Source organism: Physella acuta, unplaced genomic scaffold (genome assembly GCF_028476545.2).
Source record: "Physella acuta isolate Inbredline_101_S28 unplaced genomic scaffold, ASM2847654v3 ptg001057l, whole genome shotgun sequence".
NCBI classification, from domain to species: Eukaryota; Metazoa; Mollusca; class Gastropoda; family Physidae; genus Physella; species Physella acuta.
Window position 1 is genome coordinate 481,276 of NW_026732574.1, and position 18,594 is coordinate 499,869.

The window sequence follows — 18,594 nt, forward strand, 5'->3', positions numbered from 1 at the left end:
ATAATTAAATTCCCCTTAAGATGCATTTTCCTTTAAAGATGATGATTAGTAATGTCAGAGAAAAAAATTGTAGCGGTGCTAAATCGTTTAGGACAGACTTTTTATGTTTTATCTTTGGAACAGTCTCTGTTATGATATAATATATATTTGGATTATAAGTTTGTTAGATTAAGGTCATACAAATTATTGTTCTCATTGGAATACGATATGAGTATTTCGTTGACTGGTTGATTGTATAATGAAACACATTTCTTTTCTAAGTGTTAAAAGAGTTATCTAGTAACCGATCCAGTACAAATCCTGCGATTTTTGTTGGTGAAAAAGCACCCCCCACCCCTCACCACCATCATGGACAAAAATGGTAGAGCAGATTTTATGTTACACAATCGTAAAATACGCTTTAGTTCCAAGGTTCTTTTCTGAATGATATGGGTTATTTATTCCTTAATTTTTTCCGATTTTAGTCTTCGAAAAAGCGCCCCTCCACATCTAGGAAAGCTGGAAAGCAGTTTTTCCGGTCACTGTTTCTTAAGGATATACCTTTTACAGTTACTTAATCAAGGTAGAAAACAGTTAAATTAATATGCAAAGGCTCTCAGCTGTTAAATTTCTTTACTTTGACTGTTTAAATTTCTTTACTTTGACTGTTTATAATTAAAAAATGCAGCTTAAAATGAGCTTGTAAATTATTTTTTCTACCCCTTTTGGCGCCCCCCTAGGGTCGGCGCCCGGGGTGGCCGGCCTCCCCTAGCTACGCCTCTGATGTTAGGTTACTGGTAGTTAACTAAAACACACACATGGCTTTCTAATGTCAATGCTTAACCCTAACTGTAGTCCTGCCATATGCCTACTACACTACTAACCCTAATTTCTAACCATAAAACTTGTGATTACAACACTACTAACAACCTAACACACCTATTTTATGGGGTCTATTTTTTAACATCAGTATCTTCAATCATCAAATTTTTTTAAAGAGTTTGGAAATAATATTAATTAGTTTAATAATTCAATATGGCAGTTGACTTCCTAGTACTAGAACCCTGTAACACTCTATAACAAAAAAAAATTAGCCAGAGTTCTATTATCTTTTTATCAAATATATATTTAATGATTTCAGAATGATGATCAAATACAAACAATTGAAAGTTTGGCAATGGGTACAGGAGAAGATTGTTTAGAAGTGCATACAGAACATTCTTACAGTGTCATTTCAGGTGATAATTCATCTATCATATTTTGCACTTTCTGTTTTCTCTTCTTCAGTCTTTAATTAAAAAAAAAATTCTGTACATTTTTGTTTTATTAGATTGCTCCAAAAGATGGCTTGTCATGCTCAAAGGCATTTGATTACTTTGTCTGGCAAAGTCTTCATTTTTTATTTCATGAGGAATTACCCATTAACTGTACAGTGCTAATATAACATTTTCATTTCAGTGGACAGAATTCAATAACTATCTGTTCAATTATAGTATTTTTTTTTAATATAGCTACCACTCAACCTAACAACCAGGTTTTTACAAGATGGAAGGAGTTTGATAACATTATAGAACAATTTTTACTTGAACAAAACATACCAGGATCTAGCATTGCTGTTTCCTATGATGGGGAAATTCTTTACCAACAGGGTATGATTTTCTTAAAGTTTTATTAGACTTGACTGCAAAATCTGGTTTGGGGTAGGGTAATGTGCTGCTTGGGGAAGGAATACAAAATGAATCTTGGCATCCATTTAACATTTCCTTAAAAAACATAAGTACAGAGAAGCATATTAATATTAAAGTTATGATTATTTTATAGGAAGGTGGGTCTTTGCTTTTTTATTGGGGGGAGGGGGAGGAGTGATGAGATCTGCTAAGTATAGACAATTCAGTAAAAATTAAAGATTAATTTCAAGAATTGCTGAATAAAAAGTCACATTAGATTATAGTGTAGCTTTATTTTTAACTTATACCACCATATCATACTTAGAATTTTTTCAAAAATTTGTTATATAAATTTTTTTTTCAGGATATGGTACAGCAGGTGGTGGTCGACGTGTACAGCCAAGCTCTCTGTTTAAGATAGCTAGCATTAGCAAGCCTATTACAGCAACCATTGTTATGAAACTGATAGAGCAGCAAAAATTATCCTTGGCTTCCAGAGTTTTTGGCAGGAATGGTAAAATTAAAAGACTACATGATTTTACATGTTCTAAATTTATATTATACTTACTTTATGAAAGTATTTTGTGTATGCTGTTCCTACTTTATTAAAGTAAATTTTCTTTCCAAAATAACCACAAATAAATTAAATTACTTGAAATTTGATATAAATTGATTTATCTTGAGAATAAGCATATTTAAACTTACTTTATTTTTTTTTAAATTTCTATTGTACATTTTAGGAATTTTAAAGAAATACAAAACTCGAGACAAAAGAATGAAAAATATCACAGTCCAACACTTGCTGCAGCATTCAGCTGGATGGGACCGCGACAAGGTTGGTGATGCTGTGTTCGTCAGACCTCAGTGTGTCATACAAGAACACCCTGACACACCTGAATACAACTCAGCCTTGTTGTCTCATGCCCTGAGGAGAAAACTTCAGTTCACTCCAGGTATTCAAATCTGTGCACTCCAGGTACTCAAATCTGTACACTCCAGGTACTCAAATCTGTGCACTCTAGCTACTCACTCCAGCTAATCAAATCTCTTCACTCCAACTACTCAAATCTGTGCACTCCAGCAATTCAAATCTGTGCACTCAAGCAATTCAAATCTGTGCACTCAAGCAATTCAAATCTGTGCACTCCAGCTAATCAAACCTGTGCACGCCAGGTACTCACATCTGTGCACTCCAGGTACTCAAATATCTTCACTCCAGCTATTCAAATCTATTCACTCCAGCTAATCAAATCTCTTCACTCCAGTTAATCAAATCTCTTCACTCCAGCAATTCAAATCTATGCACTCCAGCTAATCAAATCTGTGCACTCCAGCTAATCTCTTCACTCCAGCTAATCAAATCTCTTCACTCCAGCTACTCAAATCTCTTCATTCCAGTTAATCAAATCTCTTCACTCCAGCAATTCAAATCTATGCACTCCAGCTAATCAAATCTGTGCACTCCAGCTAATCTCTTCACTCCAGCTATTCAAATCTCTTCACTCCAGCTATTCAAATCTCTTCACGCCAGCCAATCAAATCTGTGCACTCCAGGTACATGTTTTGTTTAATTTAAATACATTTTAAATCTTCTGTACAGAATTTGCCCTATATTATTTAGGTACTCATGTGCTGTACAGAATTTGCCCTATATTATTTAGGTACTCATTTCTCCAGCTGGGTCATATCAAAATTATTTTAAGCTGTTACTGTAACAATCACCATATCCACCAGCAGGAAATAAAAAGCTTGGCTTTGACCCAAACAGTCACCCCCAGAATTATTTTAATTATTTACCAAAAGAACCGTTTTTCTTCAATGAATTTTTGATACTTTTCAGGCACTTGGCATTCCTACTCCAACCTTGGCTACCTAGCGCTTGGTGAAATAATCGAGGCAGTAACCAATCAGCCATTTTACAATTCTGTGCTTAACCTTATACACTCTGTCCACATTGACAACATACTTCTTGGGCATAGAAAAAGGGCATGCTGGTTGAGTAAAGAGGTGACTTTACACTATCCTGTCTTTATGTTCTCAATCTTAGTTGTTTGTAAACTTAAATGCAGTTATTATATGGGACAAAAATAAGAACTTGTAAATGATGCTAGCATGCTGACTCTCACTCAAACTTGATGACTCTAAAATAAATCACTATAACATGTTAAATATAGTTAGCCTCTCTTTTGATATATGGGAGTTTTGTGCTATTTTAAAGGTTTAAATGAGGTTTTATAAAGTATTTATTTACATATTAAATTGGAAAAGAAAAAGAAAGAAATTGAAAAAGAAATATTACTAGAAAATAGTTCTGGTTTTTACATATGATGTTTTTTTTTTAAAATCAATGCAAATTTACTAATAGAAATATAATCTTTGATGAACTAAAAAAAAATATTTAGGAAAATAATTAATTTTATTCAAATCCAGGTTGAGTACTTCAACAACAAAGAGCCTCAAGTTGTTGACTCTCTCTACCCTAACGAAGGAGAGGTTCTCCCACAGTATGGAGGCATGGCCATGGAGAGCTCAGCATCGTATGGGGGTCTGGTCAGTGACACCACGTCTCTATTACAGTTTGTTCACTGCTGGGAGCAAGCTTTAAAGGATGGGGGTGTTTGTGATAGGACACGGTCAACACTGGACAGGACATGGTCAACAATGGACACACTAAACATTGCCGGTCCTAACTACAAGGAAGATAACAAAAGTGCATTATGGGAAGATTATAATCACCCTGTCAATATTTCACCACCATTTTGTAGCTGTGGCCATGTGAGTTCAAGCCATTTTGCCATGCACCATCTCATGAATAGTCTTTCTACAGAACCTGAACTACACCTCAATGAAAACATAACACAGACTAATGTTAATTTGTTACCTAAACTTACTACTTTGATAAATGAAAAAAGTGAAATGGAAGTTTCCTGTTTTGTTGAACTTCCAAATGAAAAATTTGAACCAAATAGTGAAATTAATGTGTGTCTTGGACATCAGTTTTCTCAATGTGGGCATTGTTTACACCAGTTACATAACTCATAACAACTAGAGCTCTTTGTGAGAAATGTTTAATAAAATTACACAACTTGCCTGAAGTAAAAACTCATGCTGGTGCTGGGTGTAGCTGTCAACACCCAGCTCTGTTAAAACATCACCTGGCTGTGGAATGTATGGGCAAGCCAGCCTATGAGAATGGTCAAGACTGGTATGGACTGGGCTGGGATGTTCAAGATGGTGGGCACTCCTGGGGTCACACTGGCGGCATGGAGGGGACCTCTGGGACTTTATTCCACCACAGGAGTGGACACAACTGGTGTTTGCTTTTGAATTCCTGGGCGTCAGATTCAGATTTGAATGGTGTTGTTAAGTGTGCTTTAAGTTCCGTGGCAGGTGTGTCAATGTACAACTGTGATGTAGCCAGGTTAGCTGACAATGGAGGAACTAGAATCATGACCCGTGATTTGTCTCAGGTTATTTTACTTGGTGTTTCAGAGACCTGGCTTCTGAAAGAAATATTACAGCTTCAAAACCAAAGCCACGTTTTAAAACAAATTACAGCAATTTCAGAAAATCTTACGACTACTACAAAAATTCATAAAGTTAGATTTTATCCTAGGCAACCTAATGCAGCAAATGAAGAAACAAAGTACTGTGCTATATTTTGTAAGTCTACCAGTCCCTTTAACTACTTTGTTCTCTTTAATAAATCAACCACAGAATTAGAAAAGGCCATAGAAATATATAAAACAGAAAACAAATTTGTTTACTACCTCGATTCTTATTCAGACTGCAACCGCGAACTGAAATTCACAGCAGTTTTTAAAAACATGAAAAATGGTTTCAATGATGAAAATTTCACTGTATATTTAGCAATTAATGCAGTTGATTATATTAAAAAAGCCAAAGAATTAATAAATAGTTATGATATATTAGTGCAATCTGTAACCAGTATAGGTGTGAATTTATATGTTAGTGTGGTGCTTTCTGCAAAATCTCAACTTAATAAAGAATGTAATGTGCAGGTCTGCACCGATACTAACACTCTGTCATTTAGTCACAAAACTAATGGTCAATTCAAGTCTAAGAAATCTAAAACAAGATTAACAACTAAGGTAAATAACTCAAAAACTCTCTACTGGGTTCAAATTAGCCCAGAAAGCTTTCTCACAGAGTTAAACAGGCAAATTGCCAGGGAAATGAGTTTGGTGTATGCCAAGTTTTACAGTGCTGATAGTAAACCTTATGTTAGTGCATGCTGGAGTTCAGGGCAGCCTGGCAATAGATACCAGAGAACAGCCATATCAAAGTATGGGTTAGTTCCAGAGTTAGCAGAGGCCGCAGCTGAGGATGTGGCACTGCAGTCCTTGTCAGAATACACAGAAGAAGATGGCTCCATTTATTTTGCTGCTATTTGGTATGCAAAATAGTAACCCTGAGCCCCCTTTGCATGACACCCAATCAGTGGATTCCAGGTGCTAAGATGGCAGTGAGGTTCTTAGGGGGTCACAACTGCACGGTACTGCAAGCACCATGCCTTATATTTTTTTAAATTTTAACCGGCTACAACCTTAGCTAATTGTACTCAACAACTTCACAAAGTTTCATGGCGATCTGATGAATGTTGTACTAATGCATTATATATATATATATATATATATATATATATATATATATATATATATATATATATATATATATATATATATATATATATATATATATATATATATATATATATTGATTATCAAACATTAGCTTTAAGTTAAATAGTTTAAGTTTTCTTTCAGCAAAATGAATAAAGATTTTAAAAGTGATGAATGTAATTATATTGTTATGTGTAAGACTGTTCTTTTGCAAAAAAAAAAAAAAAAATTATATATTTCTACCAAATAAACTGGCATTATTTGTTTCAAACTTATCTTCTGGTGATTCTGTTAGTTTGTTGTTTTTATTGACATAGTAAAAGACCTTGAGGCTTGTCATCATTCATGATAACTGCATCATTTCTCTGTTGTTAAATGGATCACAAGTATTAGATTCTTAGTTCATTTATTTTATTTATTAAAACAGTTAGGCCTATTAGAGAATAATTAGTATATATTTAATATTTATATCTAGCCATGCATCACACAGGAAATAAATAGACTATAATAGGATAATTTATAATTAATAGGCTATAGGCCTAGGCTTATTTTAAAAAATATATAAATATTAATATAATAAAAACTATAAATCACAACAATTTTAGGCGTATTACTCTTCAAGATACAAACAAGTGGATTCAGTACTTATTTCAAGGTAAAAAAATATTTTGATAACAAGGCTTATTTTTTTTTACTTAGGGCCTAATCTACTTTAAATTAATAAAAAAAAATTTACTTATTGAAAAGCGAAACTAATTGAGTTCATTTCACCCGGAAGTAGACCTTTGGCTTTCAAGTTGTTCTGTTTACGTACGCCTCAGAATTTAGTGAGCACTCATTATTTTATGTTTTAGTTTTAGTAGATCTAGATTTCTAGGTAGGCTATAGTCTAGCTAGGCCCTACGGCAATTTCTGTGGGTTTTTTTAACACCGTAACTATTTTCAAATAGCTCTAGATTAGGATAAGAATCTGGATCATGTGTGGTGTGCTTAGTTAACTGAAGTTAACTCACTCAGGGAACTTGAGAGATAATACTATACTTACTATACTTATACTTAACTTACTAGATTTCTAGTACTAGTATACTAATAATACACATATATTTACACTACAGTAATTTACACTCATTCAGTACCTACAGTCTACACTACACACACTAGAAATGACTTAGATCTAGATTAATCTAGAAGAGCTGTGGTGTCTGTTGTAAAAAAAATGTTAATGAAAGGCCCCGAAAGTGAGAGTAAAAACGCTGACAGTAAATGCCAATAATAACTAAAAATTAAAATGGAAATCTAGATCCTTCATCATAGGCCTAGACTAGATCTCTAAACAAACTCAGTTAAACTGCTAGACAGTAATCTAGTTTGTAGCATTGTTGTAGACTAGTGTACTAGAATTAATTAATAATTAGATGGGTGTGGGGAAATTGCAAGACGCGAAATGGCGAGGCGGGAAAATGCGAGAAGGGCGCGAAAACGGTCGGTCACGTGACTTTTTGTCTCGCATTTTACCACAACCTGATACTTACGCTGGGTGGTGTTGAAATGCGAAGATTTCTGCGAAAAATTTACCGCACCCGATGAGGGGGAGGAGGGGGGTTAGATGTTGTGAAGTCACACTATAAAAAAGCAATGTTCGAAAAAGAATTTTAGACGTTTTTTCGCGTTTTAGAAAACTGTTTTAATAAATTGTAATAGGAATTGATTAAAATACTCTATTTTGACCGAAATTAGACAAGATTTTGGGAAAATATCGATGTTTTAAAAACTGCAATTTTGAGAGGGGTTGTCGGCTGAGGTGTCATTTTAGTGGGGGGGGGAGAGAGGGGATTATCGACAGTAACAAGAAATCAATAAATCTAACACAATTAAGAAAAGCTGCAAGGAAGCGACAGGATAAAACTTCAGGGCGTAAACGTCCACGCCCCGCTGACGTAGATCCGGCTGGTGACCACAATGAGTAAGACATTGCCAAAATTACAGAAATGATAGGGGGTCGGCGTGGTCGAGTCGGTAAAGCTCATGGCTGCTAAACCGAAAAGTCTCGAGTTCGAACCCTCGGGCAGATGAGGCTCGTTAGCTGGGACAGCCACTCTTCTAGGAGAGACAACTCCAAAATTAAACAACTGCTGCCTTGTAGTTTGTTCTTGGTTGGACAAAGGCTATGGAAGCAAATCCAAAAAGAAAAGCAGGCTGAAATCGGAGTCAATGGCCTCAATGGCTCATAACCAGTTGACACGTAACGCTTAATTGTGTTGGAGGCGTGGTCGAGTCGGCAAAAAGCTCATGTTTGATAAATTCGAACAAAGTCTCGAGTTCAAACCCACTGGCTGATAAATCTCGATCCCCTTCAACACTAATAATTAAGAACGAAGAAGAAGAAAAGAAGAAAGACAGAAATGATAAAAAATACAAATTATAAAAAACGGAAAACAGATGTTGAGCGTGCGGATGATGATGATGAGAACATGGGTGCCAGTGTTGTTTGTGGGATGAACGAGGAGGTCAACTGTGATGAGAATGTGACATGTTGTGAATGTGAATTGGAAGAAGTAGCCAAAGAAAAATGTATAAATGGGAGTCTAATTAACTGGGTTAGATGTACTATGTGTGAAAGATGGTGTCACGAGGTGTGTTAGAGTAGTGCTAGGACTGTTTCAGAAGATTTTGTTTGTAAATTTTGTTTGTAATTAAAATTACTTAATAAAAAAATAAATTGCACTTTTTAGAATTGTTTATACTTTTACACTTTTTGCAAGTACAAAAATCCATAAATACATGTTGCAGAATATCTCTCCTGCTGACAAGATTATACCAATTCACAATGACACAGCTCACATTTGTATAAACATGAGCGGGCTAGATTTTTAAAATCAGTGCCGACTGAGACGGGATTTTCCTCTCGCTAACGAGAGTGGCCGATGACAGTAGCACAGCAACGATGTTAGGATTTTTAAATAGATAGATCTACATATAGATCTATCTATTTTCTTAGTATCTATCTATCTATATAATAAAATCTAGATAAAAAATAACAACATACAACACTCGTGTTAAAGGGTATGGCTAAATGCTTAATTATTTTAAAACAAAAAAATAAAATAATTTAAATAAATAAAGATGAAAAAAGCATGAATAAAACTTTTTCGCAAAAAGTGTCTCGCTATTTACCCTTAATTCCGCAGGTATGTCTCGCATTATCTTCTTGCATTTTCCCGCCTTGCCATTTCCCTTTTCGCGTCTCGCAATCTCCCAACACCCTAATTAGATAGTAGGCCTAGGCCAACTAGATTTATAGAATTAGAATTGAATAGGCCTAGATCTATCGGACTAACTATTTTTACTATCTAGTTAGATTTAGATCTAGACTCTCGCCCAAAATGTAGATTCTAGAAGAGGGCATATTTAATTATTTATTAAATAGTATTGAGACCTAAAAGTAATATAGGCCTATTTAATTACTAATTACACTCAACAGGCCCACTTCTCATTTTTAAATAATAGTTAAATAATAGTAGATCTATCTAGATCTAGTACCATTTTATTGGGTCTTATTTTTTGTGTTGAATTTATATTTATTAAAATCATTTTTCTTTTCAGCCCAAAAACCTCAATGAGTAGCGTTTTATAAAATGCCTCAGCATAGCTCTAGTTCTAGCTCATCTGATTCTGACAGTTCAAGTGCAGATGACAAGAGTCCTATTAGAAATGGGCATAGGCATTCTTCTGAAGAAGCTAACAACAAAAGAAAAATGTATAGACAACATTCACCACCCAGTATAAAAAGGAGATCGAATTCACCTAGCAGTAGAAAGTATACTAAACAACGCAATCGTTCTTTGTCAAAGTCTCCGCCCTTAAAAAGACGCCACTCGCGATCCACTTCACCTTACACTAAAAAGTCTAGAAAACAGCTAAATAGATCAAGGTCAAAATCCCCCATAAAGAAACAAAGAAAATCATCGTCATCTCCTTCTCCTAAGAATATCAGATCTAGCAGACATCAACACAGATCAAGGTCAAATTCAAAATCGTTGTCTCCAAAATTCAAATCATCTAGCAGAAGTCACTATAGATCAAGGTCGAAATCACCAACAGTTAGGCAGCGATCCTTATCATCAGACTCGTCCAGATCTAATTCTCCCAAAATCAGACACAGATCTCCTGAACAACAGAATGCAAGACACAAATATACTAAGCATTCACCTGTCAGGAATAATGTAAATCATCATAGGAAGAACTCACCAGATGTCAAGACATACCACTCTACCAACCACAGAGGACATGGTGCTAGAGGTGCCAGAGATAATGAAAGGTATGCAGGGTTCGTGCACAGTGTTTCTTCCAGACTTTTTTTCTGGGGGGGGGGGGGGAACTTTTTTCGGGGGGGGGGGGGGGCGGACACTGTTAAAAGTATATATTTTTTATATAAATTTCGTTCGGGGGGGGGGGGTGGCTTTGCCGAAGAGATGCCTGGAAGAAACGCTTTTCGTGCGGCCTCCTGAAATTCCAGGAGGTCCTGGAAAACTCCTGGAATCTTAAAAAACGTAAAATTCTCCTGGAATTTAAAACAATATAAAAACCTCCTGCAGAGACGTAGCGACCCTTCCCGGCGCCTGGGGACAAACTTTTCGATTTGCACCCCCCCCGTCCCTCAAACTTTCGATTTGCAACCCCCCCCCCCCCCTTGATATTTCGATTTGCACCCCCCCTCCTCAAACTTTCAATTTGCACCGCCCTCGAGATTTCGATTTGCACCCCCACCCCTCAAACTTTTGATTTGCACCCCTCTCAACCTTTCAATTTATTTTTCCAACCCATTTTGGCGCCCCCTAAGGTCGGCGCCCTGGGACATATGTCCCCCCCGCCCCCCTCCCCCCTCGCTACGCTACTGACCTCCTGGAATTCTGAAATTTTAAAAATTCTTATGAAATCTCATGAAATTTCATTAACTCGCGGCGCAAAAATAATCAAAATTATTTGATTTTGTTCCGCCAATAATTGAATAGTAGTTTTTAAATGGGACGAAAATAAAAATAAACGCATCGCCGTCGTCCGACTGAATCGCACTGCCGCGATCTACACATCGTGTGGCACAGTCTAGTGTGTGGTCACGTGACGCTAGGCGATTGACCCGATTGGATGATACTATAAACAATTTCTAAAGATAGATAGGCCTACATGTGTTCCCGTGTTTGACTTGTCGGCTATTGTATTTTTAAAGTAGACAGGCATGTTTCATAACTTTTCTTAAACTATTGAAACGGCAAAAAAAAAGTTGTAGTAGTATTTACGGCTCAGGACTAATCGTCAAAATTAATCTTCTTTAGAAATTAACCCGGATAGCTGCGATCCGATCAAACTATGCTGATTCGCGTAACGTTTCATTATTTTATTTTATAGGCCTACATAGAAAATAAATTTTTCCAGCGGCTCTTTTTTTCGGTTGACTAAAAATTGTTAATAAGCTTAATACTAGCTTGCCAAATCGACCAAAATGGGCTGGGGTGGGTGGGGGAAGACACCTAATATGTAACTAATATATTGTTTTACTTTTACTGAAATTAAATGTTTGCATTGGCTTAGCTAATTATTAGTAATTAAATTTATTATTAAGTACGCTTTTTTTTTAAATGTACAAATTGGGTTTCTTTTTTGTTTTTAAAATCTCCTTAAATTTTTCTTAAACTCCTGGAAAACTCCTGGAATTTTATTTGAACTTTTGAGCATGAACATGCCACTATAGAAGTGATATCTGAATGTGAACATACTGAATTTTATTTACTTTGATAATGATAACACAAATGTAAATAATTGATTTATTATTCTTTTACTAATAAAATGTCACTTTTATTATTGCTAAACATTTAATTTGAAATCCTGCTTTTATAATTAGGGAAAAATATCGTCTAGCCTGGGACAAAGAGATGAACACTGATGATGGTCATCATTTTAAAAAACCAAGGGATAGGGGGGGACATCAAGGGGAGGATACTGCTGTGATGGACAGGTAAGTTTTTTTTTCAATAGAAAAATAGAGTTCTGTGATTGTTTTAGTTTCCTGTTTACTTAAAAGGTTTGTTTTATTGACATTTCTTGGGTCTGCGTGGTCGAGTCAGTAAAGCTCATGGTTGCTAAACCGAAAAGTCTCGAGTTAGAACCCTCGGGCAGATGAGGCTCGTTAGCTGGGGACAGCCACTCTTCTAGGAGAGACACCTCCAAAATCAAACAACTGCTGCCTTGTAGTTTGTTCTTGGTTGGACAAAGGCTATGGAAGCAAATCCAAAAAGAAAAGCAGTCTGAAATCGGAGTCAGTGGCCTCAATGGCGCATAACCAGTTGACACGTAATCCTTAATTGTGATGGAAGCATGGTCGAGTAGGCAAAGCTCATGGTTGATAAATTCGAAAAAAAGTCTCAAGTTCAAACCCTCTGGCAGATAAGGCTCGATACCTCCCAACACTAAAAATTAAGAACGAAGAAGAAGAAGAAGATTGACATTTCTTGACAAAATTTCAAATGGGGCATTTGAAAGAAAAACACTCATTCACCCAATCAGCTATTATTTTAAATACCGCTATAGGCATATGACATTTAATAGTGGTACATTAGACAAAGTGGCAAATGTTTGACGGAGTTTGAATCTTTAATATTGCCATAATTTTAATTTAACAACTTGACTTAATAAAGAAACATGACTCATATTACACATTGGCATTTCAGCATAGGATATTTTTCATCTAATACACACGCACACCCCCCCCCCCCCCCAACCCCCCCGCCCAAAAAAAGGCGGTAGAAGTGTAGTGTTCTCTATCTTGATAATTTGGTCATTTGACAAGATGTGTTACCAGAATTGTGTCACTGTTTTGTTTTGTCTTTAATCAAAGTGTTGTGTGGTGTCAATAGTACTTGTGATTGTTCTTAATTTGTAAATGTAAAGTTCCAAAACTGACTTCATATACATCACAGTAGCTACCATTTTCATTGTTTTTATGTAGGAGAAGAGAAGAAAGGGAGAGAATTGGTGCTTGTGGGCTACCAGAATTGTGGGCCAAGTCACCTTCTCCTGATCAGGGGCAAGTTACACATTTCTAATATTATTTATCAGCTGGAGTAGTCCCAGTTGTCACTTGAGAAACTGCCATTAAAACACTTGTAGTTTTAAATGATGTGTGATTGTTTTGTAAAACATGGTATATAATTTAACAGGTCCGAGTCAGACGATGAACATAAGAAGAAGAAAAAAGGGAAGAAGAAGAGAAAGACTAATGATAATAGCGATGAAGGTAGAAATAATTTTTAATTTGTGTGCTTAGAATAGGATTATACACTTAGCTGGAAAAATTTGTTTTGTCTTATTAGGCTTAAGGATATTTTCATTAATGTCAGCTGTATTTCATATGCTCAATGTTATGTAAATTTTTAACATTATTGTTACAAGAACAATTTTAAAGGGTTGGCTTTTTCTACCAAACAGAAATTGAACTGAAAAAGAAAAAAAAGAAGGCCAAGAAAGGAAAAAAGAAAAAGTAAGTTATTTTTTTTCGCAGTCATGTAAGGAAATCTGACAAGGTCGGTGTTTAAATTTATTATCATGTCTACTGTTAATGTACTGATGCTTATTAAACTTATTTGCTTTAGGGGTTTTTTGCTGGGCAAAAAAAAACTATTTAAGTATACTACTATTAAAATATCTGTTTAAAATTTTTTTAAATACTTTTTTTAAGGAAGTCAAAGAAATCTCGTAAAAGGAAGAAGAAGGAGAGTGAGACAGAGTCGTCGGAAGAATCCGAACAAGAGGATGTGTGGCTAGAAAAAACCAAAAGTAAGTGCATGTGGTATCTGGATAAAAACCTTGTGTATATTAATCTGTAGCTAAAAGTTTTCCTAATGTGTTTGCTACTCTATGTGCAGAGCCAGATAAACAAGTGAATGATGAAGATGATGTGGGACCAACACCATTTGTTGAAACAAACACACTGACTGAGAGAGAGTAAGATCACTATTTTCTTTAGTGTATTAACTCAGTTTATTATCAAAACAATAGGCCCACCGAACAATGGGCAAATATTCCACCAAGCGTGATTTAAATTTTGCTATAGAGTGAGTGGCTATTACTTTCTTAAGCACATGGTATATATACAAGACAAGTGTCATACCCAATAAAACAATTTTAAATTGTAATAAATTTAAGTATCTAATCTAATCACAATCTCCACTTGCATGCTGAGGGCAGGGACTGGAAAAGTTGATGATCTGAACTAATATTAAAACCTGAAGATATTGCTGTATGTTTTCTATTGTAATGAAATATCCTGTACATCTGACAGCTTTGGTCGCGCTCTGCTGCCTGGTGAGGGTGCAGCTATGGCCGCCTACATAGCTGAGGGCAAGCGTATCCCCCGTCGTGGTGAGATTGGTCTTACCTCTGATGAGATAGAGTCCTTTGAAACTGTTGGATATGTTATGAGTGGCAGCAGGTCAGTTATTTTCTCAAATATTTTTAATACGCCTCATGAACAATTTTTTACTATATTGAGACTTACTACAGGACATTAGCACCTGTAGCAATTCCCCCCCCCCCCCCCCCCCCATCCACCAAGATAGTGATACCCATATATTACCATAATCCTAACATGAAGACAAAGATGAAAAACCTAAGAGTTCACCTAGCCCTAAAATAAACCCAAAACCAAACCCAACTCTAGACATTGATTTAAGCCTAACCCTAGCCTTAACCCTAACTTAAAAGATAGACCTAGCCCAAACTCAAACCATGGCTCTTACCCTAGCTGAACCTTAAGCTATGACCGGGGGGTAATGTCCTACTGGGTGGGTGGTAATTGACAGGGGGTAAATTTTCTGGGGGGGGGGGGGGGGGGGGGGGGGGGGTGTATTGATGGGGGAGGGTAATGCCCTGTTCCCATTGAGACCATGACAAAGTATATCATGACCTCTCTTCTCCATGCTAGCTACCACCTTATTTGTATACATTTTGTCTTAAATTTATTGTATAACCATTATTTTTCAAATTTGTTTATGTTTGGCTCTAAATTTAAATAAATTTTGTAGGATCTAGCTCAATGAGAGCCGATCACACTCTTTCAAAAATCAATTCATTAATCTGGTTATTAATAATGTGTCTTGGACATTTAATCTGACATGTTGAATGAAAAATTTCCTATTTGAACAGACATCGTCGTATGGAGGCTGTACGTTTGAGGAAGGAAAACCAGATTTACAGTGCTGATGAGAAGAGGGCCCTGGCAACATTCAACCATGAGGAGAGGAGTAAACGCGAGGCTAAAATTCTCTCACAGTTCCGGAGTATGGTGCATGAGAAGTTGAAACACTGATTTGTTTTTAACAAGTCTTTGTGTTGGTGCATTAAGGTTTCAGATGTTGAGCTCTAATTGGTTGCTGATGTTGAGCTCTAGCTGATATTGAGCTCTAGTTTATAGCTGATGTTTGTTGATGTTAAGCTCTAGTTTTATAGCTGATGTTAAACTCTAGTTGATAGCTGATGTTGAGCTCTTGTTGATAGCTTATATTGAGCTCTTGTTGATAGCTGATGTTGAGCTCTTATTGATAGCTGATGTTGAGCTCTAGTTGATAGCTTATATTGAGCTCTTGTTGATAGCTGATGTTAAGCTCTAGTTTGATAGCTGATATTGAGCTCTGGTTGATAGCTGATGTTAAGCTTTAGTTTGATAGCTGATGTTAAGCTCTAGTTGATAGCTGATGTTGAGCTCTTGTTGATAGCTGATATTGAGCTCTTGTTGATAGCTGATGTTAAGCTCTAGTTGATAGCTGATATTGAGCTCTTGTTGATAGCTGATGTTAAGCTCTAGTTTGATAGCTGATATTGAGCTCTAGTTGATAGCTGATATTGAGCTCTAATTAATGTTGAGCTCCTGTTGATTGATTGTACACAGTAAAAATCTTTGTGTGTGAGTATTGTTAGATATTTTGCATTCAATGGTCTGTAATAATACTTTTCATTGCTAAACGGAATTTTCTTAAACTTGAGGCTTTGTTCTTATCATACAAAGTCAAAAATACTTACTGGCTTCTTAAAAAAAATGTGTAATTACATCAATTGATCAATGAAATGTATTATTGGCTAGAGAACTGATTGATTTACATTATTGTTTGTACAGTGTTTCTTCTTACATAAAAACCTGTAACTAAATTTTTAAAATCATTTGAAAATTATTTTGTGAGAAATAAATGTTGTGTTAATGTTTTGTTTACATATTATGTATTGAGTTTGAAAATGGGTTTCCAAGAGATAAACATCAAGTTTTACTCAGTATCCTGAAACTTGACATAATGGGTCGATACAGAACTTCGATTAGTTTTACAGACAACTGTCAGAATGGGTTTGGAAGCTATGCAGATTGCGAGTAAAAAAAAAAAAGGCTATAATTTTTATAGAAATAGGCTTCTAAAACATTTTTAAAATTAAAAGACAAAATATTGAGCACACCTGAATATATTGATATATAATGAACATGTATAAAGTCTGTGTGGCTAATTCATGAAGATAAGTATCTGTATTTATTGTTAGAGAAATGGAGCTATCTGTAACATTTCATTTACAGAACAGTCTCTAACATTACAAAAAACTTCAGGAAAGTATTTTTGTCTTTGACTAATAGTTTTGAAATGTGTATATTGCCTAGTTTCTTGTGTGTCAGTATTTCAACATATGAACATACATTTGTTAATTTCATGTCAAGAGGTAGGCCTAGGTCTACTTTTCAAGCACTTTATTCTTTTCTAATTTGAATAAATTGTAAATGACAATTTTTTTTAAAATGTGGTTTGAATAAAGACCTTTACCTTCAGAATATATATTTTTTATAAATAGTAATGTCTGTTGGGGTTGATGAAGCAAGAGGCATCAGATGAACTCTAACAGTGGCGTAATAAAGGGGGGGGGGTATAACCCCTACATATGGAAAAATGTTTGAACCCCTCCCATGACCAATTCCTAGCTACGCCACTGGACTCAAAACATTACAACTATCAAAGAGGACCTTAAAAAGACATGCAAGAAAAACTTGGGGGGGGGGGGGTTATATTAATGTCCGATAATAGAATCTTCTTTATAAAAGAGGTGTTAGGTTTCTGGTAGTTAACTAAATAGACAATTGGCTGCTGGCTAATTTCAATGCTAACCCCAACCCTGGTCTTACCTTACGCCTAACCCTATTTTCTAACCATAAAAAATTAGTCGAGATTACAATACTACTAACAATAACAACCCAACAAACCTATTTTATGGAAGAGTCTATTATCTAAAATCATCCGAAAAACTAAACAGTCTTAGTTCTTTTGCAAACGGAGTTGAGCACGAATTAAACAACATTAAACAGACTAAACAAAAAATAAGCCCTAGGAATGTGACGTCAGGATTAAAAAAAAACTCATGACTTCAATATGCATCCAACAGTATATTTAAAAATATGGTGTCGGAAAACCTCGAGTTTGAATCCGGGTTCAAGTGCTGACCACACTATCCTTTCATATTCCGAGGTCAAGAACATATGAATACTTCATCTGCCTAATGGATCGCTCGGTCTAAAGAGGAATCTATGTTGTAAAATGGTCTAGGTAATTACCCCCCCCCCTGATCCTAGCCCTAGTGCGCAAATTCTAGCCCTAACTGTAGCTTTAAGCTAAGACGCTAAACCGGAGGGTAATGTCCTACTGGGCAGGGGGTAATTGACGTGTTGGTGGTGGGGGGTAATGTCCTGTTTCCATTGTAAATAGGCAACACTTTACTATACACACCGATGTCATGATAGGCGCCTTTATTAAACAACACTGAGTTACAAGCGCCGACAACAAAATAGGTGTCTAATCCAGTGGCGTAGGCGGGGGGGGGGTTAGGGGGGTCATAACCCCCCCCCCCCCCATAGACCCCTCGGTATATAGAAAAAGCATGAGGGAGGGTGCAATTCGAAAGTTTGAGACGATCCTGGTTACGCCACTGGTCTATTCAATAGAGAGGTACAGTCACGAAGGCCTCTTTCACTAAGCAACAGTACCACTGTAGTACCCACAACGTCCAAGAGATAAACGCATCTATTTTATTTTCATTAATTTTAGTTATTCACGACTGTCCCTCGAACATGCTCGGTTTATTTTTTTTAAATAGAGATCTGTATCGATGATGCTTTCAAGTTTTATTCTTTTCTATTTCCTTTATTTTCTGCAGTTATAAACTTTAAATACCACGTATTTTGGTTGTTGTCTTTAACAATTGAACAATTTCTTTCTTTTCAATTTTTT

The 18,594-nt window shown here is 35.9% G+C and overlaps 2 protein-coding genes across 4 annotated transcripts; both read left to right on the top strand.

The window, feature by feature from the left end:
* The first annotated feature begins 1,014 nt into the window (after nucleotides 1–1,014).
* Nucleotides 1,015–6,267, top strand: LOC131955155 (uncharacterized). Its single transcript, XM_059319144.1, has 7 exons — nucleotides 1,015–1,045; nucleotides 1,491–1,628; nucleotides 2,011–2,160; nucleotides 2,387–2,599; nucleotides 3,487–3,653; nucleotides 4,077–4,421; nucleotides 4,694–6,267. Exons 1-7 carry the CDS (start codon nucleotides 1,015–1,017, stop codon nucleotides 6,071–6,073), a joined length of 2,424 nt encoding a protein of 807 aa, XP_059175127.1. The 3' UTR covers nucleotides 6,074–6,267.
* Nucleotides 6,268–7,097: 830 nt separating this feature from the next.
* Nucleotides 7,098–15,828, top strand: LOC131955166 (NKAP family protein CG6066). Of its 3 annotated transcripts, none has more exons than XM_059319157.1 (10): nucleotides 7,098–7,116; nucleotides 9,893–10,607; nucleotides 12,189–12,302; nucleotides 13,293–13,370; nucleotides 13,504–13,580; nucleotides 13,772–13,823; nucleotides 14,022–14,119; nucleotides 14,209–14,287; nucleotides 14,625–14,774; nucleotides 15,488–15,828. In XM_059319157.1, the coding sequence occupies exons 2-10, from the start codon at nucleotides 9,925–9,927 to the stop codon at nucleotides 15,648–15,650; spliced, it is 1,494 nt and encodes a 497-aa protein (XP_059175140.1). In that variant the 5' UTR covers nucleotides 7,098–7,116; nucleotides 9,893–9,924; the 3' UTR covers nucleotides 15,651–15,828. The 3 variants fall into 3 exon arrangements, with proteins under 3 accessions (XP_059175140.1, XP_059175137.1, XP_059175139.1); XM_059319154.1 differs by having other exon boundaries at nucleotides 7,100–7,166; XM_059319156.1 differs by lacking the exon at nucleotides 7,098–7,116 and adding an exon at nucleotides 7,117–7,203.
* Nucleotides 15,829–18,594: the final 2,766 nt, after the last annotated feature.